This window comes from Terrapene carolina, unplaced genomic scaffold (genome assembly GCF_002925995.2).
Source record: "Terrapene carolina triunguis isolate 2854851 unplaced genomic scaffold, T_m_triunguis-2.0 Scaffold210, whole genome shotgun sequence".
Classification (NCBI taxonomy): Eukaryota; Metazoa; Chordata; order Testudines; family Emydidae; genus Terrapene; species Terrapene triunguis.
In genome coordinates this window covers 31790324-31817338 of record NW_020664561.1, presented here as the reverse complement: position 1 = coordinate 31817338, position 27015 = coordinate 31790324, and the positions used below count along the sequence as shown (strand labels likewise).

General features: G+C 42.2%; 1 protein-coding gene across 2 annotated transcripts in view; it reads left to right on the top strand.

Moving 5' to 3' along the window:
• The window catches only part of LOC112119384 (putative ferric-chelate reductase 1), a 48547-nt gene that overhangs the window by 6243 nt on the left and 15289 nt on the right, over positions 1 to 27015 (top strand). For both annotated transcript variants that reach the window (XM_024218031.3, XM_024218032.3), the window contains exons 2-9: positions 5427 to 5625; positions 6573 to 6709; positions 8419 to 8510; positions 8968 to 9052; positions 15965 to 16150; positions 18670 to 18771; positions 21768 to 21909; positions 25236 to 25349. In XM_024218031.3, coding sequence (XP_024073799.2) covers positions 5427 to 5625; positions 6573 to 6709; positions 8419 to 8510; positions 8968 to 9052; positions 15965 to 16150; positions 18670 to 18771; positions 21768 to 21909; positions 25236 to 25349 — 1057 coding nt within the window. The remainder of the gene's footprint in view (positions 1 to 5426; positions 5626 to 6572; positions 6710 to 8418; positions 8511 to 8967; positions 9053 to 15964; positions 16151 to 18669; positions 18772 to 21767; positions 21910 to 25235; positions 25350 to 27015) is intronic.

The window sequence follows — 27015 nt, the reverse complement described above, 5'->3', positions numbered from 1 at the left end:
AATGATGGTAGGGAAAGAAACCATTTTAAAAAATAGATAAACTAGAAAGCAGAAATATAGACACTAATGTAGGAAAAGCTACCAAAGATATAAAAACAAGGGAAAGGAAAAGTGCAGGGGAAAAGGAAACAGACCAAAAGCACAAGGAAATATGTGGGGTTGGCAGAATTCAATTTTTGATATTATCAGTCAAAATTATAAAGATTATTTTTGAGCAATTTTTAATTTTTATTGATTTAAAATTTTCACAATTATGCAAAATTATGGGGATCACACAATAATTATTAACAGTAGACACTGAGATTCAAAAAGAGAAAGCTTTATAACTAGTAAAGTAACTTGTCAACATCCCATATCAAGATATACAAAGTAAATATCCTTAAATCAAACTCTAGTAAGTTCTCAAGCAGCATTATTTTATCTATATGTACACTTTTGTTATTACTGGTGGAAATGTTTTTTCATCACTGTGTGTATGTACGGTGAAATTGATGTTTCCTGACATTTACCAATAAAATTCTAATCCTACCAAGCCTAGAGATATAGCAAGTTAAATATTTATATTATTGCTAATAATACACATACTACAAAAGTGTTCTATGAAAACACAGATCGGTAATCAGTTTGAGGTATATTTATACATGCACACCTATAAGGCTTAATTATTGGCTTACGTTCAGCTTGTTGGCATTTCTCTGTCTGTCTGTAATTGTAATAACTTCTGAACACTGCATCTGATCAATTGCAAAATTTCAGGGAATGTTCTATGCATCAGTGTGCACAACTCCGTTGACTTTGAGGAAAACTGAAAGAGGCAAAATGGGGGCGGGGGGGCATATGGAGCCTCTGCCATCTGTTTAGCACAGCCACAGCTTCAGGCACCCCTGAAATTGTCTACAGATAAACAACCGCTTGAATGCACCTATTAACACCTTCCAACATAACAATATCCCTGTTCATCATCCAATAGAGTTTAGCATGTTGACACCTTGAATGACTTATCTCCCAGACAAGTACTCATGGTAAGAGGAAATGTGGGACCTTGATACACAGAAGAGGGAATGGGGGACACACAGAGCCCCTGGCATGGGGGGAGAAAGTGGGAAGGAACATAAAACCCCTTCTTTTGGATTCAGGACAGGGAAATGGAGGGCACCGCAGGAATTGTGGAGGTGCACACTGAGCCACTAGCATACAGGCGAAAATGGGGGACCCTGGTAGAGGATGAGGGAAGAATGGGAGACAAAACAGAACATCTGACATGAGGGAGCTGCAAGGAGTCCCTGAAATAGAGGGGGATGAGAAGGTTGTGGATGCAGCTTGTGGGGTGTGCAAGGAGCCCCTGGTTTGTGCAATAAGCTTGGCCTGGAGAAGTGACGCATTGAGATCCTCTAGTTTATTGTGTTATTTAAGTAATTATTTTGAGACATAGCAATGTAAATGTAGGTCATGGGATGAAGGTCATTGTTGGAATCGACTCTTTGTCCCCTCCACCGTATAACTGATCTGAGTTTGGGATGGCTGCATTAGTCTCAAGGAGTGAAGCCATGTCTAAGTTGTGTATGATGTGTGTGCGATGAGCTGTATTTGTGTCCTATTTAGCAGCTGTTTAGGATTGTAGTGGAGTATATTACAAATGTGTATCTTACAAACTTTGCTGCAAGATTAGCTAGGCTGAACTGAGAAATCATGAAATCAAAAAGGAACTTGTGAAATATTGTCATTAAGAATGTTTTAACACAGAAGAATTCACATTTTCTAATGAAAAGCAGTTCTAGAGAGCGGGTAAGTTGACATTCTAGTTTGGAGAAGCATTACTGAGAAATTGGCACCTAAGAGAGAGTTAAAATTTGCAGGTTGAATCTAGAATGGAGGTGAAATTGAGCAGGACTCTGGTATTTCGGAACCTGGGAGGAATGTCAGAATACGTTCTTCTAATCTTTTTGTGAAGAGGAAGTATAAGGAAATCTAGAGCTAGTGAAATACATTTGAGAATGGAGATCTTGGGCTGTCAGGAGAGACATAGTGGGAAGAAAAGCAAGGGAGACAAAATTTGACAAACTATGTTCTTATACAGGTGCCATCATAAGGTACATAGCCCATTTACATTGTAGTGGACAGTATCCTAGAGAAATGGAACCTTACAGAAAAGAACATTAAAAAATCATTTATATTTTTAAATTAAGTACAAACACTGTTTTACATTCTCTAATAATTCCAGACACTGAGACAATAATTGGATTGGGAATTTCAGGACTGCGGTAACAATATGCAGATCTGTGAAGGGAAGGTTGAAGAGTAATCCTATATTACTCTTCAGCAACTGGTCATGCTATCTGTTGTTTTAGTGTACAACAACATGCTCGATAGGCACATTGTAACTTTGTTTTAAAATTTCTGCTTCCATGAACCATGAATAAAATACTGCAGCCAATGTTTGTTTTGCAGAGAATATATGCACATACAATTTAAACTACTTAGCACTATGAGAAGATTTTATTTTTTAATTCAATTTTCTCTTTAGATAATATCTTCCCAAAATCGAAAAGGGAAGGAAGAAGTCTTTAAAAAAAAAACAAAAAAAACGAGGAGTCCTTGTGGCACCTTAGGCCTGGTCTACACTATGAGTTTAGGTCGAATTTAGCAGCATTAAATCGAATTAACCCTGCACCCGTCCACACAATGAAGCCATTTTTGTCGCCATAAAGGGCTCTTATAATCGATTTCTGTACTCCTCCCTGACGAGGGGAGTAGTGCTGAAATCAACATTGCCGGTTCGAAGTAGGGTTAGTATGGACACAATTCGACGGTATTGGCCTCCGGGAGCTATTCCACAGTGCACCATTGTGACCGCTCTGGACAGCAATCTGAACTCGGATGCACTGGCCAGATAGACAGGAAAAGCCCCGTGAACTTTTGAATTTCATTTCCTGTTTGCCCAGCGTGGAGCGCTGATCAGCACAGGTTACCATGCAGAGCTCATAGGCACAGGTGACCATGCAGTCCCAGAATCAAAAAAGAGCTCCAGCATGGACCATACGGGAGATACTGAATCTGATCTCTGTATGGGGAGATGAATCTGTTCTATCAGAACTCCGTTCCAAAAGACAAAATGCCAAAACATTTGAAAAAATCTCCAAGGCCATGATGGACAGAGGGGGACTCAACACAGTGCTGCGTGAAACTTAAGAAGCTGAGATAAGCGTACCAGAAAGCCAAAGAATCAAATGGACGCTCACGGAGGGAGGGGCGACTGACGACTGTAGCTATCCCACAGTTCCCGCATTCTCCGAAAACCATTTGAATTCTGGGTTGAGCTCCCAATGCCAGAAGGGTCAAAAACATTGTCGCAGGTGGTTCAGAGTATATGTCGTCAGGCACCTCCCCGCCCCCTGTGAAAGCAAAGGGAAAAAAATCGTTTCTCGCCTTTTTTCACTGTCACTGTATGTCTACTGGATGCTGCTGGCAGACGCGGTGCTGCAGTGCTACACAGCAGCATCCCCTTGCCTTGCCTTGCGGACGGCAGACGGTGCAGTATGACTGGTAACCGTCATCGTCGTCCCGTGGGTGCTCTTGGCTGGCCTCGGTGAGGTCGGTTGGGGGCGCCTGGGCAGACATTTGTGCTCCTGGCTGGCCTTGGTGAGGTTGGTCGGGGGCGCCTGGACAAAAATGAGAATGACTCCAGGTCATTCTCTTCTTTAAGTTTTGTGTAATGGAGATTCAGTCCTGCCTGGAATATCATGCCAGCTGGAGGCTTCTGCCTGAGATTGCTCTCCCAGTCAGCAGCACCAGGCGGTCGCACCTACCCAGCCTACCCCTTGCTCCCAGGGCTCACAATCAGATACTTAGACCTCTACATTTTGCTGCAAATAAAAAAATAAAGCTGCCATTTAGAACTGTCCCCCAACATACATATCCTGGGACATTTTGTATTTTACCAGTGTCAACCAAAACCCACACTCAAATGGAGATTCAGTCCTGCCTGTGCTTCTATCCTAGCGCTTATCACAGATTCCCATTTTCAGCTATAGGCTGAGCAAGTGCAGAATTGTGGTTCACTAGACTTCGCTGTAAGCCAACCGTCCTCCCCTCCCCCCTTTGATCTCTGCTTGCAGAGGCAATAAAGTCAGTGTTGTTTCAAATTCATGCATTCTTTATTACTTCATCACACAAATGACGGGATAACTGCCAAGGTAGCCTGGGAGGGGTGGGGGAGGAGGGAAGCAACGGGTGGGGTTGTTGTGGGGGCACCCCCTAGAATGGCATGCAGCTCATCATTTCTGCGGGATGTCTGGGGCTCTGACCCAGAGCGGCCATTTGCCTCTCTGGTTCTTTAGTAGGCTTGCCTGATATTCTAGGCAGGACTGACTCTCCATTAGACAAAACTTAAAGAAGAGAATGACCTGGGGAGTCATTCCCAATTTTGTCCAAGCGCTCCCGACTGACCTCACTGAGGCCAGCCAGGAGCACCCATGACAGCAGCAGACGGTACAGTATGACTGGTAACCGTCTTTGCCAACTTGCAAAGCAGCAGACGGTACAGTATGGCTGGTAACCGTCTTTGCTAACTTGCAAAGGCAAGGGGATGCTGCTGTGTAGCGCTGCAGTACCGCATCTGTCAGCAGCACCCAGTACACATACGGTGACAGTGAAAAAAGGCTGAACGGGCTCCATGGTTGCCGTGCTATGGCGTCTGCCTGGGCAATCCAGGGAAAAGGGCGCAAAATGATTGTCTGCCGTTGCTTTCACGGAGGGAGGATTGACTGACGACATTTACCCATAACCACCCGTGACAAATTTTTGGCCCCATCAGGCACAGGGATCTCAACCCAGAATTCCAATGGGCGGGGGAGACTGCGGGAACTATGGGATAGCTAAGGGATAGCTACCCACAGTGCAACGCTCCGGAAGTCGACGCTAGCCTCAGTACATGGACGCACACCGCCGAATTAATGTGCTTAGTGTGGCCGCGTGCACTCGACTTTATACAATCGGTTGCAAAAAATCGAATTCTGTAAATTCGGAGTAATCCCGTAGTGTAGACATACCCATAGAGACTAACAAATTTATTTGGGCATAAGCTTTCGTGGGCTAAAACCCACTTCATCAGATGTATGAAGTAAAAAAATACAGGAGGAGGTATAAATACATGAATGGGTGGGGTGCTTTACCAAGTGTTAGGTCAGTCTAACGAGATAAATCAATTAACAGCAGGATACCAAGAGAGGAAAAATAACTTTTGAAGTGGTAAGAGAGTGGCTCATTACAGACAGTTGACAAGAAGGTGTGAGTAACAGTAGGGAGAAATTAGTACTGGGGAAATTAAGTTTAGGTTTTGTAATGACCCAACCACTCCCAGTCTTTATTCAGGCCTAATCTGATGGTATCTAGTTTGCAAATTAATTCCAGTTAATTTTTCCCTACAGATGGAAGACTGGGTTTCTTGTCTCTCTCTTTTTTGTGCGGTGTTTTCTGCAAGAGTCCTTGGTTTTCCAGATGGAAAAATCAACCCAGCTTGTGATTCTATGTTACCTAGTCATGGTAACTTTGTTTCACAAACTACCTCAGCACCTTACGGGATCTCCATATCCAGCACTTCATTTGACCCAGGAAACAAGATCACAGGTAAATTAGAACTTTGAATAATTTGGAGTGTCTGGATGGGATTTAAATGAATGTAAAATTTTTAAAGAAATATCAAAGAGGCTTGTTATTTCAGCTCACTGACTGTGGCTGTTTCAGTGATATTACATTGTGCTGTGCAGAACCAGAATACCACTGTAGTTTTTACAATGTCTTGTGCTCTCCCCCAGTAGTCTAGCCTTCAGAATTCCAACAACATGGGACAAGACTGAGCCCTGTTCACAGGAGAACAACCTCCTGCAAGCCTCTAGTTAATCTCTGTTTGATTTAGCCATGTGTCCTATTTTATTGCTTTTGGTTTTAGATAGGTTTAAAATGTGCCTTTCATGGTCTTTAGGTGTATTTACATAACTAAAGTAAAAGCACATAGCTCTCTCTCGCCTTTATATATAGTTCTTTGTATTTGTAGATCACAAAATTACAAACATTCTGCTTGCAGGAAATCTGCTATTGTATGTAACTGATAATACAGAATTAAGGGGTCCAATCCTCAGTCTGCAATTCTTATTTCCTTCATTATCAAGATTCATATGTTCAGAATGCAATACACATTTTCACAAACAATACAAAATTCAGCTAGAATCAAACCGTCTGTCTGTCTAGTAAGAGGTGTGGAAGCAAGCCATACTATTTCTTAGAAAGGTGATACGAAGCTGAACGATGCTATAAGTGGTTATTACTTTCACTGTCTTATGTTGTATGCAGTGTTGTTGTAGCCATGTCAGTCCCAAGATATTAGAGAGACAAGGTTGGTGAGGTAATATCTTTGGATCAATTTCAGTTGGTGAGAGAGACACGCTTTTGAGTTTACACAGAGCTATTCTTCAGGTCATCATCATTATTAGACAATGACATGACAGAGAGTGAGTGACAAGTAGCTAATATTTAAATTGACTATTTTAAGTAACTTCCATATCTTTTTCCCTCAGTGACTCTACAAGGAATTGACAATTCCACTTTTAAAGGATTTTTACTGCAGGCCCGAGCAGTAAGCGGAGATGGTATTGTTGGTACTTTTCAAATCATAGATCCAAACACGCAAGGTCTTTTGTGTAACCAAGTTCAGGTATGTGGTCACATTTTAAACTAGTTTGTTGAACTCATAAGTTATTTTCCTTGCATTGTGTAAAATACATGATAAATATTTTCTTTTTGCATTAGAAGTGACACTAAATGTGATCTGGAGGCAGCTTCATGTTTTCTAAAAAGTGTTTAATTGTGCTAAATCACTTTAAAAATAAAAGATATATGCTAGTTTTTCTGTGATGTAGACTAATGTCTGTGAAAGTAATAACAAATAGGGCTGGTTTGCAAAGGTAACAGTTTTTGTGGGAAATACTTTTTAAATGTTTTCAAAATATTTCAAAATTTTAAAACAGAAATTTCAGTTTTTGAAAAGCAGGAAAGTTTCTGGGTTTGAGAAACTCCTCTTTCTTGGTTTCCCCCTCTCCCTTTTTTGTTTCCCCTATAAGAAGAAAAAAGGGGGCAGGGGAGAAAACAAACTAACAAAAAAACTGATGGGGGGAGGGTTGAAAATGAAACCAAAGTACAAAACTATTTGATTTAAAACAAAACTAATTTTTTTTCATTTAATCAAAAAATTCTTTTGGTATTTGCCTTTGAAAAGCCTTTTGTCATTGTTGAAAAAACTTGACCCGTGGAGTTTTTCAGGAATAAATACTCTATGGGCTGGTCCACACTAACCCCCCAGTTCGAACTAAGATAGTCGAAGTATCTTAGTTCAAACTACAAGGTACTTACCGCGGGTCCACACACAGCAGGCAGGCTCCCCGTCGACTCCGCGTACTCCTCTCGCGGAGCAGGAGTACCGGTGTCGACAGCGAGCACTTCCGGGATCGATTTATCGCGTCTAGACAAGACGCGATAAATTGATCCCAGAAGATCGCTAAGTATAGATGTACCCTAAGTGTAGACAAGCCCTGAGAACTGCATCTTGGGGATCCAGATTTGTGTCTCAGTGATTTCTGCATCAAATGTGCCTAGTTTGTTCTAACAGCCAGCTTTGCAAATCATCTGGGCCCAGAGAACCAAGCGGAGTATTTTTTTTTTGTCATGTTTCAGAGTGAGTGTAAACAATTGCATATTAAAATCATGCATGTTATTTCCTATTTCTGTGAAAAAGCACAATTACTAGGTATGTAGCTAGTCTTGTTTTCTAGCACTGTGGCCTCCATTCAGATTCAAAGTGCTTCTTTGCACTTAGCTACCAGGTCTAGGTGTTACAGCATTAATGGGGAACATACCCCTGTGATTCCACCTACTTATCTTTGATTTCAGGCAATTGCAATTGAAAGAGTTTAAGGATTATCTTCAAAGAGAAGGCAGTTTGGGTTAGATGTTTTTACTGTCAAGGGAGGAGATAAATGTTTGGGAGCCACTGTAGGATTCTTGCCCCTCTGGCCACTGGACAGGGGACTTTGTATTTTTCTTTCCAGCCCAATAGCTGCTGGTCACTCAGCAATATAATGGTGTCAGAGGAAACTGCCTGCCTTCCCCTTCCCTCCCCCTCCGCCCCCCCCCGTCCCGATTTTTCATACTTGCTGTCTGGTCACCCTATGGGAAGAACACTGTACTGTTCAAAGGGAATAGCTGGCTCAGAATGAAAGGATGAGTGGAAGCTCTAAAAGTCAGCCAGCTTGAACCAGTTAATATCCTGGATCACTGCTTCAACGAGAGGAGGACCTCATGATATTTCAGGGGGAAAAGTGCATTACTTTCTTTCATTTGAGCATTCACCTTGGTTTTTAATTGCAGAATTCTTCAATGAGTCACACAGATCGCAACAGCAAGCAAAATGTAACAGCAATTTGGGTAGCACCATCAGGCACAGGAAATGTACAATTCAGGTACATTTATGATTCCTAATATACTAACATTTCATAAACAAATTAATTTGCAGAAGGAATAAAATCTGTTAGATTTTGCAAAGGACTTACCCTTAGCAATATTGTACTGACAGTGATTTGAGATTTGCCCATCATTTTTAGTACCTCCTGGCCTTTATGTTTCATTTCTAATACTTTTAAGATATGCTGGCAAGATGAGGTTTCATCTTTTCATAGTTTTGTCTTATCATAAGTAGTTACTGAACAATGTTTTCCCAAACAATGAACACCCTTAAAATTAAATCCCACTTCCATCTCTGAAGGTAAATGCCTCTGTCTATTTGAAAAAGTCAGTATTGATTACTGCCAGCAAGATGTCTATCATATATCTAGAAACATTACTGGTGCCTTATCAGAACATTTCCCCAAATAATGGTTCAAAACGATGTGTGTGGTGTTTGTTTTGTTTTGTTTCCAGAGCAACTGTTGTTCAGAATGTGAGTGTTTTCTGGGCTAATGTCAGAAGTCAAACTCTTGTGTCTTCCAGTTCCTCCGTTGACTCAGTAAGTTGTTTCATTTTGATATTATTGTGAATATATTGTTTCACAAATATACATAACAGTGAATCATATGAATGAATTTGGGGCAATTTTTCCAGGAAACTTTTGGTGAGAGGTTTTATTAGAGCTAAACTCCTTCAAAGATTATTATGTTTTCTAATCAAATACTGTAAACTATATTTAAACTTAGATGTTTAATTTGCTTTTAGTCCATTTTAAATACCTTTATGATAATGATGGTAGTTTTACTTAATTGTAAATTATAACTATTATAGCAGTTGCCTCTTGGGCAAAATCTGCAATTGTCGGTCTTAATTTAAGAGAGACCGAGAAGGGTAATGGCAAAGATGTTGTAGACCAGGATTGAGGTGATTTGATAGAGCTACATGAGGAAAGATTGTATAGCCTCTGTCTGAACCAGACCTATCTCAAACCAATTAAATTAGCTTTTCATGTACAGAAACCCTCCTGTCTGCACTCATGGCATTCCCTCAGATTTCTGTCGCTGTCACAGTCCACCTGGAGGGTCTATTCTTTAAACTGCTGCCTTAATACTCAGAGGTGATGTGCGGAACCTCCAGTCCATTTCTACCAATGCCATCCATTCAGTACAGAACTAGATTAGCGGGCCCTGCTAAAGGCTCTTCTGTCTCTACTCTCTCTCTAATCCTCAGAAGGCAATCAAACATACAGGACTTAGTGTGACCAAATAGTCGCACCAGCTGAATTTTAAAGCTTCAAGTCATCTGTCTCCATTGCTTTTTTTTTAGTGCAGCATGTCCTGGGTAATTCTGAAGGTAGGGGGTTGCAACTCACCATTGATATGTGGACCGGTGGTCAGGCAACTGACTATGTTAGCAGAAGCAGCAGCAGCACAGGCAACAGGTATGCCCTCAGTCAGCAGCATACCTCACTGTAGGGGGGTGATTTTGAACAGCCGCACACTTGCAGGGACATGGAGAACCTGTGTGCTCTCTCAGAGGAGTGGCTAAGGCCCCTCGCTCTCTCTGCTGAAGTTGTGGCAGCAACAAGCGAATTAAATATCACAAAGGCTGTGCATGGTTTTAGTTTCCAGCATGTTCCTTGCCTTGCTCTCTGCCTCAGTCTGGTTTGTAAGGGAATTTCTGAAAGAGGATGCCCAGTCCAGGCACTGCTCTCAACAACCAGGAAGATCTGCAGCCACATCAGCCGATTCTGGGAAGTGTGACACAACCTTACACAGCCACAGGCTCACTCTTTCTGCCAGGCCACCAGATGAAGCAGGAGGTGGTGACCAGATGGAACGCCATCTTTTACCTGCTGGAATGTCTGTATGGGCAGAGAGAAAATCTAAAAGTGGGGAGTCATCACAACCGGGGAGCAGCAGTTTTGGTAAGACTGTGCTTCAAGTGGCCTGGCTCAATTTGTATTTACTTATTTATTTTTGGCCGAGGGACTGACCCCTGGCAACTTCCCCCAACTTTTAAGCACTGAGAAGCTGTGCAAGTGTTGTACATCCATGGGCCCACACAAGCATAGACAAACACCAGCCTCCACTTGTCACCCTTCTGCTGACTGCTCTAGAAGCTAATCAACATCCAATGGCATTTTGGTGAGGCTATATAGCTGGTCAGAGGGAGTGATGTGGGAATCAGCCAAGAAATTCCCTTGCTGTGCTTGCTGGAGAGAGAACTGACACATGGAGACCCTCTTCCATCAACAGAGCAAAAGCACTGGGGAGTCGTGCTGTCTGCTCTTCTGGGTAATTGCCATCTCCAAGCCATCAAGGAGAAGCAGCAGTATTTGATGGCAACATGTCTCAACCCCTGATTGAAAGCACCATGGCTTCCTTCATCTCAGATAACAGGGATGCTGAGGCAGCCATAACCTACTTTAAAAATCACCTGGGAAGTATGGTGGCTGAAGTCATTGCTTGTGGCTCTCCAAAACATAGGCCACAGCATCATCCCCACCAGGAGGCTCCGACACTCTTCACTGCTGGCAGTTGAAGAGGGATGTGCGACCAGCATTGCATCAGCTGGCTGTCGCCCACCTCTCCTATCCACCATCACGCCGGCATTTGGAGCACCTCTTTAGTGCACCGGGCAGTATAGTCTCTGACAGGTACACGACTCTCCCCAGGGAATGAGGAGAGACTATCATTCATCCAAGTGAATAGAAACTGGCTTCCCCAGAAGCACATCCTGATGGGAAGACCCTGAGGGAAAAGAGCCACTTCTCTCCGGCCGCTGGCTGCGTGGCTGCCCCTGCTCCTCCTGAGTCCTCTGGCCTGTGCTCGCAGGGCCGCATTCCAAAAGGGGTTTTAGAGCTGCAGGCCAGGGCTCCGGGGCCCCCTTAGCCCAGGGCCCTGCAGCCCCTAAAGCCCCTGCATTCCGGGTGGCCCTGCCTGACAGGAAGGAGGGGACCGCTCCCAGAATCATGGCCATGGGGGCAGTGCTGCACTGTGCAGAGCCACCTGCACACCCCCTGCACCAAACAGGAGCTGCCCCAGGTAAGTGCTCTGCACCTCCTGCCTGCTCCAGCCCTGAGCCTCCTCCCGCACCCCCACCCTGAGCGCCCTCCCGCACCCTAACTCCCTCCCAGACCCTGCACCCCCAGCCCTGAGCCCCAGGGGTAAGCCAGGGGCACCTCCCCACCACAGTACAGTACTGTACAGTATATAATGCCTTTTGTCTGCCCCAAAAAAATTTCCTTGGAACCTAACCCCCCGCATTTACATTAAATCTTATGGGAAAATTAGATTAGTTTAACATCGTTTCACTTAAAGTTGCATTTTTCAGGAACATAACTACAATGTTAAGTGAGGAGTTACTGTATTTAAAAAACAAAGTGAATGTGAAAACCACGCATGGGTCGGATCCCACTAGATTAGATTTGTTAATTAGTCAGTGAGTGCCTGTCATAGAACAAGTCAACACCGTTTTTTTTTAATTTCTCTCACATCTGGTCTGGCACTGGTTTCAGTGTAGAAACCCCAGAGTAGGTGGGTGCAATGTACTGGAAGGATTTTGGATCACCTGTACGAGCCCATGATCAACAGTAGAATTTATGGTTGAAATTTCCCATTTGTTGTTTTAGAAATCAGTTTCCTAAATAAAACAAAGGTGTGTCTAAAATGAGAGGTTGGCTCTAGAACAGTTTCATTAAGTTGTTTTTGGGGGCATAATGAAGGAGTGATGAGCAGGGATTGGGAATACCTGCCCCCACGGGCCAAAGCAGGAGGAAAAGACTCTAAGCAAAGTGTAGCAGTTGTGGGTGTCAGTAATATCACACGCACAATGCAAGTGAATACTGTATGCAGTCAGGAGTCAGCAGCAGCATCACACACTGTTAGGGAGCAGAAAGGAGGCCCCTGCAGTACGCTAAATGAGCCATGTGGCAGCAGTGTTGTTTATACATGGAAGCCACACAGAGTTGTAATGTGTGTGGCTAAGAGCCATCTTCATACTCTAGTAATGCAGGGCAATTATGTTGGAGATGGTGTTCTAGGCCCAGTGTTGCCAACTCTCATGATTTTGTCAAGTCTCATGATAATTATTTTCTTTAAAGCCCCAGTTCTGATTATTTCAGCCTTCATTCTTAAAGAAAAAGTAAGCTTCTAGCCCGGGCCGGTGCAAGGAAGTTTCACGCCCTAGGCGAAACTTCCACCTTGCGGCCCCCAGCCCTGCGGCAGCTCCCCATACCCCCCTCCACCCTGAGGCGCCCCCCTGCGGCAGCTCCCCTCCCCAGCCTGGGGAGCCGTGCGGCAGCTCCCCACCCCCCAGCCCGGGGATCCGTGCGGCAGCTCTGACCCGGGGAACCCCTGGGCTGCCTGCCGGCGGCTCAGACTCCCTCTCCCTCCCAGTGCAGTGGCCACTGTAAAAAAAAAAAAATGGGGGCACCGCTTTTTGGCACCCCCAAATCTTGGTGCCCTAGGCAACTGCCTAGTTGGCCTAAATGGTAGCACCGGCCCTGCGTCTAGCTCTTTTGTCTATGGAGTAATGTGATCCCAGTGCACCCTAAAGACTCAAAAAGCAGAAGGAAAATAAAAAGAACTCCAGATCTATCATTTTTATGTAATCTTGTGATTTTTAAAGCCAATCTCATGATTTTTGATGAGCCTGATTCATGATTTTTGAACATTTGGGGTTGGCAATACTGTAGGCCCCAAAGAACAACAGACAAATAAAACTAACATGAATATTCACATTACTATTTAACAACTTTTTATGTTTATACTTTTTAAAATAAGAAATAAAAATTAAGGAAGGGAGTGGGGAACCATCTCCCCTGGATCCATTAGCCTTCCTCATTTAAAGGAGGACTAGAACCATTCCCCTCTGCCAGGGCAGGGGTTAGATGGGTTCCAGAGGATGTAGCCTGGCTTAGCAGCTGGTCCATAGGCTCTGCCTTCTATTTCAGGAACCCCTTCCATCCTGCAGGCATTGGGCATGGAGGTGCTCTTGAGCCTCCATTGCTCTTTGGCAGGCTGTGACAGCCTGCTCCTGGCCCATGCCTGCCCCTTGCCAAGACTGAAATCTATAGCATAAACTAAAAGGTGTATCAAAACCACTTCTAGCGTGTTAAATTCTTGTCTAAAAATTATTTGTTTTAGGGGTTACGGATAGAATGTAGGAACCTGTGAAGGAGCAATCATCTCCCATCAGGCATGTCCCCAGGTAGCAGTTAGGGGAACATCCTGTAGATGCAGGACAGCTGCAAATATCCAATAAGCAGTTGCAGACCAACTGGCAGCATCTCTGAACAGGGTGTGGTGGGGTGGCTGGTGCCGGGGCTACCTCTATAAAATGCCACAGAGGTCCCATGACAAAGACATCAAGGCAAATAAAGACTGCCTGAAAACAAGCCTTGCTGGGGCAAGTGGAGTTTGGTAGGCAGCTCACCTAGGAGCAGGGAAACTCCAGTTTCATACCAAGGATGTCAGGCTTGAACAGCCAACCTGGAAAGCTTGTCCAATAGATATGGTCACGCCAACCCTGAATAAGGAAGTGGCAAGGAAGAAGAAGAGGATAAAAGAGGAAAATGTTCCAAACAGCTGCAGAGTTGCAGGCAATCCAAAAGCCAGCATCTCCCCAGAGTTACAACAACAAAATATCTGAGATACACAGTTACTCCCTATTCTAAGCATAGGGAAATATGGTTGTGTGACGGGTTCGGTCACAGAGACCCCCTTGGGACTGTCACTTGTCGTGCTGAAGTTACCTCTGAGCCTGTTTCCCCTGCCAGCTTGGGACTCCGGAACCCTGCCTTGTTGAGCCAGACACACTAGCCTGTTGCAACACAGATCCAGGTCTTGCCCACGCACCCAAAACTGCAGACTTTAACCAAAAACTGCTCAGCAGGTCACCTATCTCCAGCACCCAGACACCCAGTTTCCAATGGGATCCAAACCCCAAATAAATCCATTTTACTCTATATAAAGCTTATACAGGGTAAACTCATAAATTGTCCGCCCTCTATAGCACTGAGAGAGAGATATCTACAGCTGTTTGCTCCCCCAGGTATTAATCACTTACTCTGGGTTAATTAATAAACAAAAGTTATTTTATTAAGTATAAAAAGTAGGATTTAAATGGTTCAAGTAATAACAGACAGAACAAAGTAAGTCACAAGCAAAATAAAGCAAAAGCACGCAAGTCTAAGCTTAATACATTAAGAAACTGGTTACAGGTAAATCCCACCCTCAGAGATGTTCCAGTGAGCTTCTTTCACAGACTAGAGTCCTTCCTAGTCTGGGTCCAATCCTTTCCCCTGGTACAGTCCTTGTTAGTTCCAGCTCAGGTGGTCACTAGGGGTTTTCTCATGACTGGCAGCCCCCCTTGTTCTGCTCCACCTCCTTTTATAGCTTTGGCACAAGGCAGGAACCCTTTGTCTCTCTGGATCCCTGCCCCTCCTTCTAAATGGAAAAGGACCAGGTTTAAGATGGATTCCGGTATCCTGTGACCTGGTCACATATCCTGTGAGACCTCATTCTTCCAGGGCTGGCCCGCATATACTCAGGGAGGTTTGCAAGTAAACAGAGCCATTTAGCTCCCATTGACTAGGACAATTGGTTGTATCAAGCTTCCAAACCACCATTAATGGCCCACGCTTTGCATAATTACAATAGGACTTCAGAGTTATACTTCATATTTCTAGCTTCAGATACAAGAATGATACATACCTACCAATAGGATGAACACACTCAGTAGATTATAAGCTTTGTAATGATACCTTACAAGATACCTTTTGCATAAAGCATATTCCAGTTACATTATATTCACACTCATAAGCATATTTCCATAAAACATGGAGCTTGTCCAATAGATATGGTCATGCCAACCCTGAATAAGGAAGTGGCAAGGAAGAAGAGAATAAAAAAGAGGGAAATGTTCCAAACAGCTGAAGAGTTGGTGGCAATCCAAAAGCCAGCATCTCCCCAGAGTTACAACAACAAAATATCTGAGATACACAGTTACTCCCTATTAAATAAATAAAATAAATTAAATTAATGAAGATATCCCATCTCCTAGAACTGGAAGGGACCTTGAGTCCAGCCCCCTGCCTTCACTAGCAGGACCAATTTTGATTTTGCCCCAGATCCCTAAGTGGCCCTCTCAAGAATTGAACTCACAACCCTGAGTTTAGCAGGCTAATGCTCAAACCACTGAGCTATCCCTCTCTCCCCCAAGCATAAGCATAAGCATAAGCAAAAGCAAAAGCAAAGGGGATATGGTGGTATTTAATGTTCTTTAAGGTGGCAACAGTTCTACATATAGATCCACCTATTTTCTTTCTCCTAACAGCTGAAGAGTTGAAAGTGAGGTTTTGGTTTGGTAAATAGGAGACTGTAGCTTCATTTAGATAATATTGCCTAATTAATATTGGTAAATTAATTTACAATCTAATAGTTTTTCATGTTGTTGCAAATTACAGACCTCTGGACGTGAAGGCTGTGGTACACAGAAGTTCTGTTTCATCAGTCCCACTGGGTGTAATCTGGATGATCCAAATTGTTATTTCATGTCTTCTGAGTCACTAGGTGGTGACGCTTTTAAATTTGAAATGAGCGGCCTTTCTGATGGATATATAGCCATTGGGTTTTCTGATGATACAAGGATGGTAAGATTCTATCACTGAATACACTATTGGAACAACAACAAAGTTCTGTTTTGCAAACTGCGGAAACTTGACAACAAACTATTCAGTGATTACAGTGGAGAGAAAGGGGAGACCTGTAGAGCAGGAGAGTTCCACTATGTTTAGCAAAGCTTGTAAGAGTGTTGATTATTCAGATTCCAAGGCCAGAATGGACCTATCTGATCATCTCTTCTGCCCTCCTGTATAACACAGGGCATAGAACTTCCTTAAATTAATTCCTAGAACATATCATTTAGAAAAACATTCCATCTTGATTTAAAAGATGTCAATGATGAAGGACCGCCATGACACTTGGTAAATTGTTCCAGTGGTTAATTAACCTAAAATTTACACTTTATTTCCAGTCTCAATTTGTCCAGTCATTGGATTGTGTCAGACTGATAGACCTATAATTACTGGGGTTATACTATTTACACTTTTTAAATATTGGCACAACACCAGCTTTCTTCCAGGCTTCTGGAACTTCCCAGTGATCCAAGACTTATTGAAAATCAACATTAATGGTCCAGCAGGGTTCTCAGCCAACTCTTTTAAAACTCTTGGGTGTGAATTATCTGGGCATGCTGATTTTAAAATGTATAACTTTAGTAGCTGCTGTTAGCATCCTCATTAGATACCAATGGACTGGAAAGAGTGTTATTATTATCATCATCATCATCATCTAATATAACTGCATCAGCTATTCTTTCCCCAAATACAGAACAGAAATGTTTATTGAACACTTCTGCCTTTTCTGCATTACTAATGATAATTCTACCATTTCCATCTGGGAAAATATCATTCTTAGGATTCTTTTTGTTCCTAATTCAATTACGAAACACCTTATTATCCTTAACTCTAATGGCTACATATTTTTCTGTGTCCCTTTGTTTCCCTTTTCAGTGTTGTATAATTCCTTGCTTCTGATTTATATTCATTACTATCAACTTCCCCTTTCTTCCATTTGTTTTAGATTTTATAGCTGCCTTCACTTCCCCTCTAATCCAGATAATTCCCAATTATCATTTACCTTTTTCTGATAACATTCTTCTTCCTAGCTGATTTGGCCCATAATTGCTTTCAACTTTGTGAAATTGGCCTGTTTAAAGTACCAAGTATATATATTATTGGTCTGTACTTTATTCTTTTTTCACATTATTAATGTGATCAACTTATGATCACTTGTACCTATGCTACCATTAATTTTTAATTCTGTGATCAGTTCCTCTTTATGTGTCATTATAAGGTCTAGTATGGAATTCCCCCATGTTGGATGCGTCACTTTTTTTGAGTTAGGAAATTGTCATCTATAATATTTCAAAATTCTAAGAAATCATGAAGCACGGTAGCACATTACCTGAATAACAAACACTGTTATAATATTACAGTTCTGTGCACCCCAGATACAAATTCCAGTTAATTGGTATTGTTTATGAGATTTCATTTTTCTTGATATTTTTCTGCTCCATAGTTATAATTCTATCACCCAATTCAGCACTTACACTCTGAAGTCAATTTGAATGGGGTATCAGTCTGAGTCAATACAGAATTTGGCCTTTAAACGTAACTCATATCTTACTATTAGGGAACTTGATTACCATTGTGCTTGCTGTGTGCTGACGTGGCACTACATCCTTTAAGTGATACATCCCAATAATCTTTTTTTTTCTTTTTTTGTTAAAGTATAGTGTTATGGACATCTGCAACTCAAACAGCTGCGGGACAAGATTTTCAAAAACAAGAGTCTAAAGTTATGCACCTAAATAAGACTCCAATTTAGCAAAGCACTTAAGTTAACATGCTCAAGTGTTTTGCTAAATCACGTTCTGAGTAGACAAATTTTCAGAAGTTCTGAGCTGCCTCCCATTGAATTCATTGGGTGCTTGGCCATTTATATAAGTACCAACATATGGATTTAGGAACCTAACTTTAAGCTTTCATGGTTTAAAATCTGGCCTTGATCAATAAATTGCATTTTTAACACAGACATGTGAAAAGTGGTGGAAAAAAATATAAAAACATCTTTTTGGCATTTTTTTTCCCAAAATGAAAAGCTGATGATGTAGTTCCTCCAGGTACACTGACTTACTTTAGTTACAGAGATCTTTTAAAGCATAGGTGCCTTAGATTGGAATGAAAGGTTATTTGTAAAGGGAGATCATTGTTGCAGTGGCTTCTTTAGAGCTACAGTGGAAAAAAGGCTTGTGTGATGAGAGTGGAACATGCTATACACATGCTCTAACTATTGCTCCTTTGCAAGAAACTGAATGGAAGATTATATTTAAGGTGCAAAGCTACTGGACCATATGCCAATTGTCTCTAATGTAGCGGTACCCTCAAATATCGTTTGGGTTTTGATTTTATTACTATGATGGTGCTCAGTTCCATAGTCTTGGTGCACCTGAAACTCCAGTCAAAGTTTGTGTGAGATTTCCCTGTGTAAGATCTGCATGCAGCTTTACTCAATCACCACTGACATGGGCAAATCTGTGCTTTTCCAGGGGAATGACGACATTTATATCTGTGGTAAGAATGCAACAGGACAAATAGAAGTTCAACATGCCTTTTCAACTGGACGAACTAGTCCTAACAGTTTGTCTCTGGTAATTTAATTCCAGATTATGTTGTATGTATGTGTAGAATAACGCTATTTCAGATTTTTTACTGTTGCATGCTTTTTATTCCAGAGTTGTTGCTGAGCTACAATATCAGTGCTGAATTCCAGACAGGATGATAAGATCATCAAACTGTGAACTATCGTATCGAAAGCTAGCAGTATAACTTTGCTCTGAACAGAGTTTATCCCTTAAAATTGATTTGGACCATCTACATATTTTCATCTACATTAGCTTTTCTCCTGGCTCTGCTCTGAGTTGGTATTAGCAAAGACTAATAGCTAGTCAGAGACCAAGATAGACAGGAGAGAAAAAAAAGTGGATCAGCCATTGATTTATGCAGTAAAACTTAAATCAAGTAATATTCTGCTAAACATTTAACTAATCAAAAATGTAAACCTAGTAAACAGAATCATGTTGATTATGCCTCCTGCAGCAGAGTGGGAAAAAGTACATTTAAAAAAAAATTAAGACAAGTGTATAAATGTTGGTTTTACTTTTTTAGTACTTATATCAGAAAAAAAAATTATTAGCAAAGGAATAATCAATATATCTTCTGGAATATGCTACATCAGAGATTTCATGCTTTTGTATATCAGTTATGAATATCTACTATTAACTATACTCTAGTTGACCTCACTGACTTCTTTCTAGTTACTCCTAATTTACATTGATATGAGTGTCCAGGGGAATGAGACCCTAAGCCAGTGGTGGGCAGCCCACGGGCGCACATGGCCCATCAGGGTAATCTGCTAGCAGACCGCGAGACAGTTTGTTTACATTGACCGTCTGCAGGCATGGCCACCTGCAGCTCCCAGTTGCCACGGTTCACCATTCCCGGCCAATGGGAGCTGCGGGAAGCAGCAGCCAGCATGCCCCTGCAGCCCATGCCGCTTCCCGCAGTTCCCATTGGCTGGGACTGACGAACCACAGCCATTGGGAGCTGCGGGCGGCCGTGCCTGTGGATGGTCAATGGAAACAAATTGTCTTGCGGCCCGCCAGTGGATTATCCGGATGGGCCATCTGCGGACCGTGGGCCGCAGGTTGCCCGCCACTGCTCTAAGCTGTGATGTCATAGTTAACACATTGGGGAAGAGCAATATACATATTTTATTTGTGTCAAGTTAAAGAAATGACACATTTTAACTAAATGATCATATAGTTTTGGGTCTAATCCTGCACATATTTGTGCATGTGAATATCTGCTCACATGAGTAATCCCATATTCACATGGGTATTTCCAGTGAAGAGAATGGGATTTCTCTCTTGATTAAAATTTCTCAGGTGCATGTATTCAGAATAAGGCCCTTGAGCACTAGTAAAGAAAAACTAAAAACCCAGCATTGTTGAATCACTGTTTACTTAAAGTTGTAACGTGGTGCAAATCCATAAATGACTCTTTACTAATAGCACATAATTTTGTAATTAGCAATTGATGAGGTAGATGCTATTTCTGCTGAACATAGAATCATAGAATATCAGAGTTGGAAGGGACCTCAGGAGGTCATCTAGTCCAACCCCCGCTCAAAGCAGGACCTAATCCCCAACTAAATCATCCCAGCCAGAGCTTTGTCAAGCCTGACCTTAAAAACCTTTAAGGAAGGAGATTCCACCAGCTCCCTAGGTAACCCATTCCAGTGCTTCACCACCCTCCTAGGTGAAGTTTTTCCTAATATCCAACCTAAACCTCTCCCACTGCAACTTGAGACCATTACTTCTTGTTCTATCATCTGGTACCACTGAGAACAGCCTAGCTCCCTCCTCTTTGGAATCCCCTTCAGGTAGTTGAAGGCTGCTATTAAATCCTTCCCCACACACACTCTTCTCTTCTGCAGACTAAATAAGCCAAGTTCCCTCAGCCTCTCCTCATAAGTCATGTGCCCCAGCCCCCTAATCATTTTCGTTGCCCTCCGCTGGACTCTCTCCAATTTATTCAAAACATCCTTTCTGTAGTGGGGGGCCCAAAGCTGGACGCAATACTATAGATGTGGCCTCACCAGTTCCGATAGAGGGGAATAATCACTTCCCTCGATATTCTGGCAATGCTCCTACTAATGCAGCCCAATATGCCATTAGCCTTCTTGGCAACAAGGGCACATTGTTGACTCATATCCAGCTCCTCGTCCACTGTAACCCCTAGGTCTTTTTCTGCAGAACTGCTGCCTAGCCACTCGGTCCCTAGTCTGTAGCAGTGCATGCGATTCTTCCGTCCTAAGTGCAGGACTCTGCACTTGTCCTTGTTGAACCTTATCAGATTTCTTTTGGCCCAATCCTCTAATTTGTCTAGGTCCCTCTGTATCCTATCCCTATCCTCCAGCATATCTACCACTCCTCCCAGTTTAGTGTCATCTGCAAACTTGCTGAAGGTGCAATCCACGCCATCCTCCAGATCATTAATGAAGATATTGAACAAAACCGGCCCCAGGACTGACCCTTGGGGCACTCCGCTTGATACCGGCTGCCAACTAGACATGGAGCCATTGATCACTACCCATTGAGCCCGATGATCTAGCCAGCTTTCTATCCACCTTATAGTCCATTCATCCAGCCCATACTTCTTTAACTTGCTGGCAACGATACTGTTTGTTTATTGCTGTATGATGAATGTTCTATGTCAGGGGTCGGCAACCTTTGGCACGCGGCTCACCAGGGTAAGCACCCTGACAGGCCGGGCCGGTTTGTTTACCTGCTGCGTCCTCAGGTTCAGCCAATCGCGGCTCCCCCTGGCCGCGGTTCGCTGCTCTAGGCCAATGGGGGCGGCGGGAAGTGGCAGCCAGCACATCCCTCGGCCCGCACTGCTTCCCGCAGCCCCCATTGGCCTGGGACGGCGAACCGCGGCCAGTGGGAGTCACGATCGGCCAAACCTGTGGACGCGGCAGGTAAACAAACCGGCCCAGCCCGCCAGGGTGCTTACCCTGGCGAGCCATGTGCCAAAGGTTGCCGACCCCAGTTCTATGTAATAATTACAGATATTCTGGTTTTAGGGTGATGTTCAGAGCATAAAGACTTCCTTTAACAATGGAATCATCAACTGCTCTTTCATTACAAGAAATCCCATATCGACTCAGTCAAAAGCTGCCAGCAATTTGTACTTCATATTTCTGGCCCAGGGACCATCATCAGCTGGTGAGTGTTACCTTATCATGCAATGTCCAAATGGAAGACTAACAATTGCGGAGGTGTGCGCATATATACATACATACGTGCACACACACACACACACACACACACACACATTGGAGAAATGGTCTGAGTTAAACAGGATGAAGTTTAACAAAGACAAATGCAAAGTGCTCCACTTAGGAAGAAAAAATCAGTTTCACACATACAAAATGGGAAGAGACTGTCTAGGAAGGAGTACGGCAGAAAGGGATCTAGGGGTTATAGTGGACCACAAGCTAAATATGAGTGAACAGTGTGATGCTGTTGCAAAAAAAGCAAACGTGATTCTGGGATGTATTAACAGGTGTGTTGTGAGCAAGACACGAGAAGTCATTCTTCCGCTCTACTCTGCTCTGGTTAGGCCTCAGCTGGAGTATTGTGTCCAGTTCTGGGCACCGCATTTCAAGAAAGATGTGGAGAAATTGGAAAGGGTCCAGAGAAGAGCAACAAGAATGATTAAAGGTCTTGAGAACATGACCTATGAAGGAAGGCTGAAAGAATTGGGTTTGTTTAGTTTGGAAAAGAGAAGACTGAGAGGGGACATGATAGCAGTTTTCAGGTATCTAAAAGGGTGTCATAAGGAGGAGGGAGAAAACTTGTTCACCTTAGCCTCTGAGGATAGAACAAGAAGCAATGGGCTTAAACTGCAGCAAGGGAGGTCTAGGTTGGACATTAGGAAAAAGTTCCTAACGGTCAGGGTGGTTAAACACTGGAATAAATTGCCTAGGGAGGTTGTGGAATCTCCATCTCTGGAGATATTTAAGAGTAGGTTAGATAAATGTCTATCAGGGATGGTCTAGACAGTATTTGGTCCTGCCATGCGGGCAGGGGACTGGACTCGATGACCTCTCGAGGTCCCTTCCAGTCCTAGAATCTATGAATCTATGAATCTATATTTTGTGGAGGAGAGGAGGCACAGAGAATGAGAGGTTTGAAATGTGATCAGGATAACAGATCTTTTTTGGTCTGAGAAGATAACATGCTGACATGATGGCAGCAGCTTGATACATGTGAAGCTTACGCTATTGGAAAGAAATATATTCTTTCCACGTGTATTTGTCTTTTTTTTTTTATTGCTTGTATAAGAGCAACACAAAGAGACCACCTCCAAGATGACAGCCCCATGGTGACAGGCATTGTACAGACAGTCTCTGCACCAAAGAGCTTACAGTCTAAATAAACAAGACAGGGTGGGAGAGGAAATAGAAGTTGGTAGCTTACCAAAGGTCACACAGAAATCAGTGGCAGAGCTAGGAATAGAACCCAGGACTCCTGAGTCCCATTCCATGGCCGTACATACTGGGTCATGCTACTGAGTTAAAATATGTACAAAAATATAAAGAAATATTGTCCCAACCCTTTCCTACACTTAGGGTGACCAGATGTCCCGATTTTATAGGGACAGTCCCGATTTTTGGGTCTTTTTCTTATATAGGTTCCTATTACCCCCCACCCCCTGTCCTGATTTTTCACATTTACTGTCTGGTCACCCTACCTACACTCCAGCGACTTTGTGCCACTCAGGCAATGCAAAGCAATTGGAAGGCTGGCTTAGCTGGCTCCACTCAGCAATCCTCTGGGGTACAGGAAAATCCCCAGGTTTGTTAGAGCTCCCATGGTGACTCTATGCTCCCTTCCTCTTTACCCCTTGGCATATAGGGGTCATGGCTGGGGAAAGGAGCCCTGCACTTCTATTATCCCAGCTAACAGAATGTCCCTTTAAGACCATGCACAGGTAGGTGTAACTTAAAACAGCTCAGAGATTGCCGTGTTGAGGGGACAACCTGGCACCAGGACAGGACAGAAATAGGGATGTAAAGGAGGCTTTAAGGTACCTTTTGTGCCCACCTTTTTGAGCTGTGCTAAATTCAGCTCTGGCATGGTCCGGGATTTGGCTCATTCTGTTCCCATCATGATTAATACAGTCTGTTAAAATATTTGTGCTGAGGATTGGGGAAAGGTTTGTTACAGTCTGTTTAAGGTTTGCCACTGTGCACTTATCTATTTGGTGCAGTGATGTGCACTTCAGGGGGTGTGATTTCTAAAGCATACTAATGTGTTGCACACTCACTTGTCTGTGTAGACCCTGCTGGTGTGCACTAAAAGTTTCCTAATGCACTTTAACATAGTGCTGTTTGAAACACTACTACATCAAAGTGCCATAGGGACCATTCAGTGTACACCAGCAGAGACTATGTGGACAAATTAATGCCCAACACATTAGTGCACGTCAGAAATCACACCCCTGTAGTGCACATTACCCCACCATGTAGACTCCTAAGATTCCAACTCTGCAAGTGAATCAACCAACATGGATCCTTTCGCCTTCCTGTAGTCCTTATTAAATCTCTAATTTTTGTATTAAAATAAAAAGTAATTTTGTAGTTAAACCCCAAGAAACAGTGACAAATTAGAACAAATGACATTGCATTTGCAGTAGAAACTGTGGCTCAGTGACTCCAAAAGATCACTATAGACATTTATTTGGCCACCCTAAATCAACATTAAATCCAGTCCAAAGTACTTTAGTTTGAATATGAATTTAGGGTCTGATCCTGCAGGGTGGCCAATGCCCTAGTCTACAATGGTATTTTCAGGGGTTCAGCACCTCTGAAAATTAAGCTATTTGTTTAATTCCATAAATAAGAATTTAGAAGCCTAACTTTAAGCATCCAAGTTTGTAAATGTTGGTCTAAGTGCTCTATATGCAAAGAACAAATGATAAAATGTTTAACAATTCTGATAGCATGGGCTACGTGTTCTGCAAATGCCAGAGATGACGGTAAGTATCTGAATAATAATTATTTGGAAGTAGCACATCTGAGGTGAACCCGTAGACATGAAACTGATTTCTGGCTCTCCTAGCATTCTGTGGACAAACATTCAAAAGAAAATCTAAACCTGAAACTAAAAGCCTTATCTTGAGGTATCTGTTGTAGGAGACATGCCAAAACAAAAATATTAAGCTGCTGTTGTGCCACACATTCTTGGTTCCTGGGATGTGCCAGCATGTATTGTGGCAAATTCAATACTTACTGCTTACTTTTGGCCAGTGAATAATCTTTTTTTTATTTCTTTATTGAGCATTGGCCTGCTAACCCCAAGGTTGTGAGTTCAATCCTTGAGGGGGATCTGGGGCAAAATCAGTACTTGGTCCTGCTAGTGAAGGCAGGGGGCTGGACTCAATGAACTTTCAAGGTCCCTCCCAGTTCTAGGAGATAGGATATCTCCATTAATTTAATTTACTTAAAAAGCCAATAGCTTGAATAATGGTTGCTTAATGTTTTCAGGACAGATACAGAAGCATCCTAGGACACCCCTTATCACTCCTCAGAAAGTGAACATTTCAAGCTATGAAGCAGTAGGTGGCACTAGTTCTACACCTTCTATCATTAAGGCTCACGGTAAGAATATTTTAAAGAAAGTAACTGGATGAATCAACTATCCATTCCTTCCTTGTAAGGGGGAAAGTGTATGATTTTTCATAGATATGCTCACACTCACATCCTTTCTTATGAAATAAGGCTCCCATTTCTAGTCCTGCAGATTCAAATCATATTGGACTTTAAAGTCATTTATTTTTATGTATAGAAAATCGGTCACTGGTGCTGAATTTTACCCAATTTAGAGGGGTGGGATGGGGAAATTCCACATTTGGGAGAAGGAGGACATCAAACCGCTGCCATTTTTTAAAGTTGCTCAGTGGATTGGACTACTAGAATAAGTCTTAGAGTAGATGGATTACTGAGTTGGGGGTAAGGGGATAGGAGAGGAAGCCAAAGGTGCACGATGAATTTATTTATTATATTGTTCTGCAACTGATCATATGATTCTCTAATTTATCACATGGGTATTTATCTCCACATGTTTGGGGGGGGGGAGAGTATAAACTGCACACACATACATATGTAGTGAACCAGATCCTGAGCAGATGTAAATTAGCATGGCTTTATTGAAGGTCTGTGTCTATATTATGGGAAGTAATTATCTTCTGTAGCTGACACAGTAAAAAAGGTTAAATAATAATAAAGTTGAGCAGGAACTCATACAAGAAACTTAGAGAAGAGAATTCATATTATATAGTTGATAATCCTCTGTATCAATTATGAGTTATTTTACAGTGATCTAGAAAATTTGAAAATTGATTTTCCATCACACAACAGATTACCTTTAATTTTCCAGAGCTCTTTCATAATCTGATCTTTCTTGTGTGATCTTTCAAAAATAACATGATAGTTTTAGTTCTGGGAGAAGTATTTTGTAATATAGAGCACAGTAATTTTTAAAGGGTGTATATAATACACTTCCAGTCTGTTTCAAGGAAGATCAGTTGCAGTCATTAAAGATAAAAAGAAGATTAATCTTTAACTAAAAGATACAAAATAGAAATAGATTTTGGAATATCTAAAATCCATATATTTGAACATTTGTTTCTTCTGGTTTATGCTCCACAGAGAGCTTTGATCTTGACAACTTGGATTTCTCTATACAGAATATCTTCAATATGTTACAAAATATGACAATAACAGATTTACAACAAAAGATATCTAACTGTTTCCTAGGAATGGCACAGTTCTAGACATTAACTGTACAGCTGGATTAAAATTCAGGAAAATTACATGGTTCTTTCATGATAATGTACCTGGTCATATTAATCACCTCGATTTTTGTTATTAAATCTTTCTCCATTTTTACAGAGTAACAAAGAGACACATTTTGTGACATTGTCAAGTAAAAATCACTGCTGTGTATGTCTAGTGTAGGAAAGAAGATGGCTATAAAGAGAGGCTTAGAAAAGAAGAGAGTACCAGGGAGAGGAGAGAGATCCCCCTACAGAGATTCAGGCTCAGAAACAGGTTTAGAGAAAAGAACTGAGAGAGAGAGAAAGAGAGAGGTTAGAAATGTATAATGACCCAGTAGGTGACTCATTTATCACTTATACTTGTTACTCCCGGTGGCATTGTGCACCCAAAAATTAAAAGTTCTGTGCGAAAAAATTAAAAATTCTGCAAATTTTATTTGTCAAAATAATGCTACATAATATTTATCTTGGTAAGTTATTTCAAAATA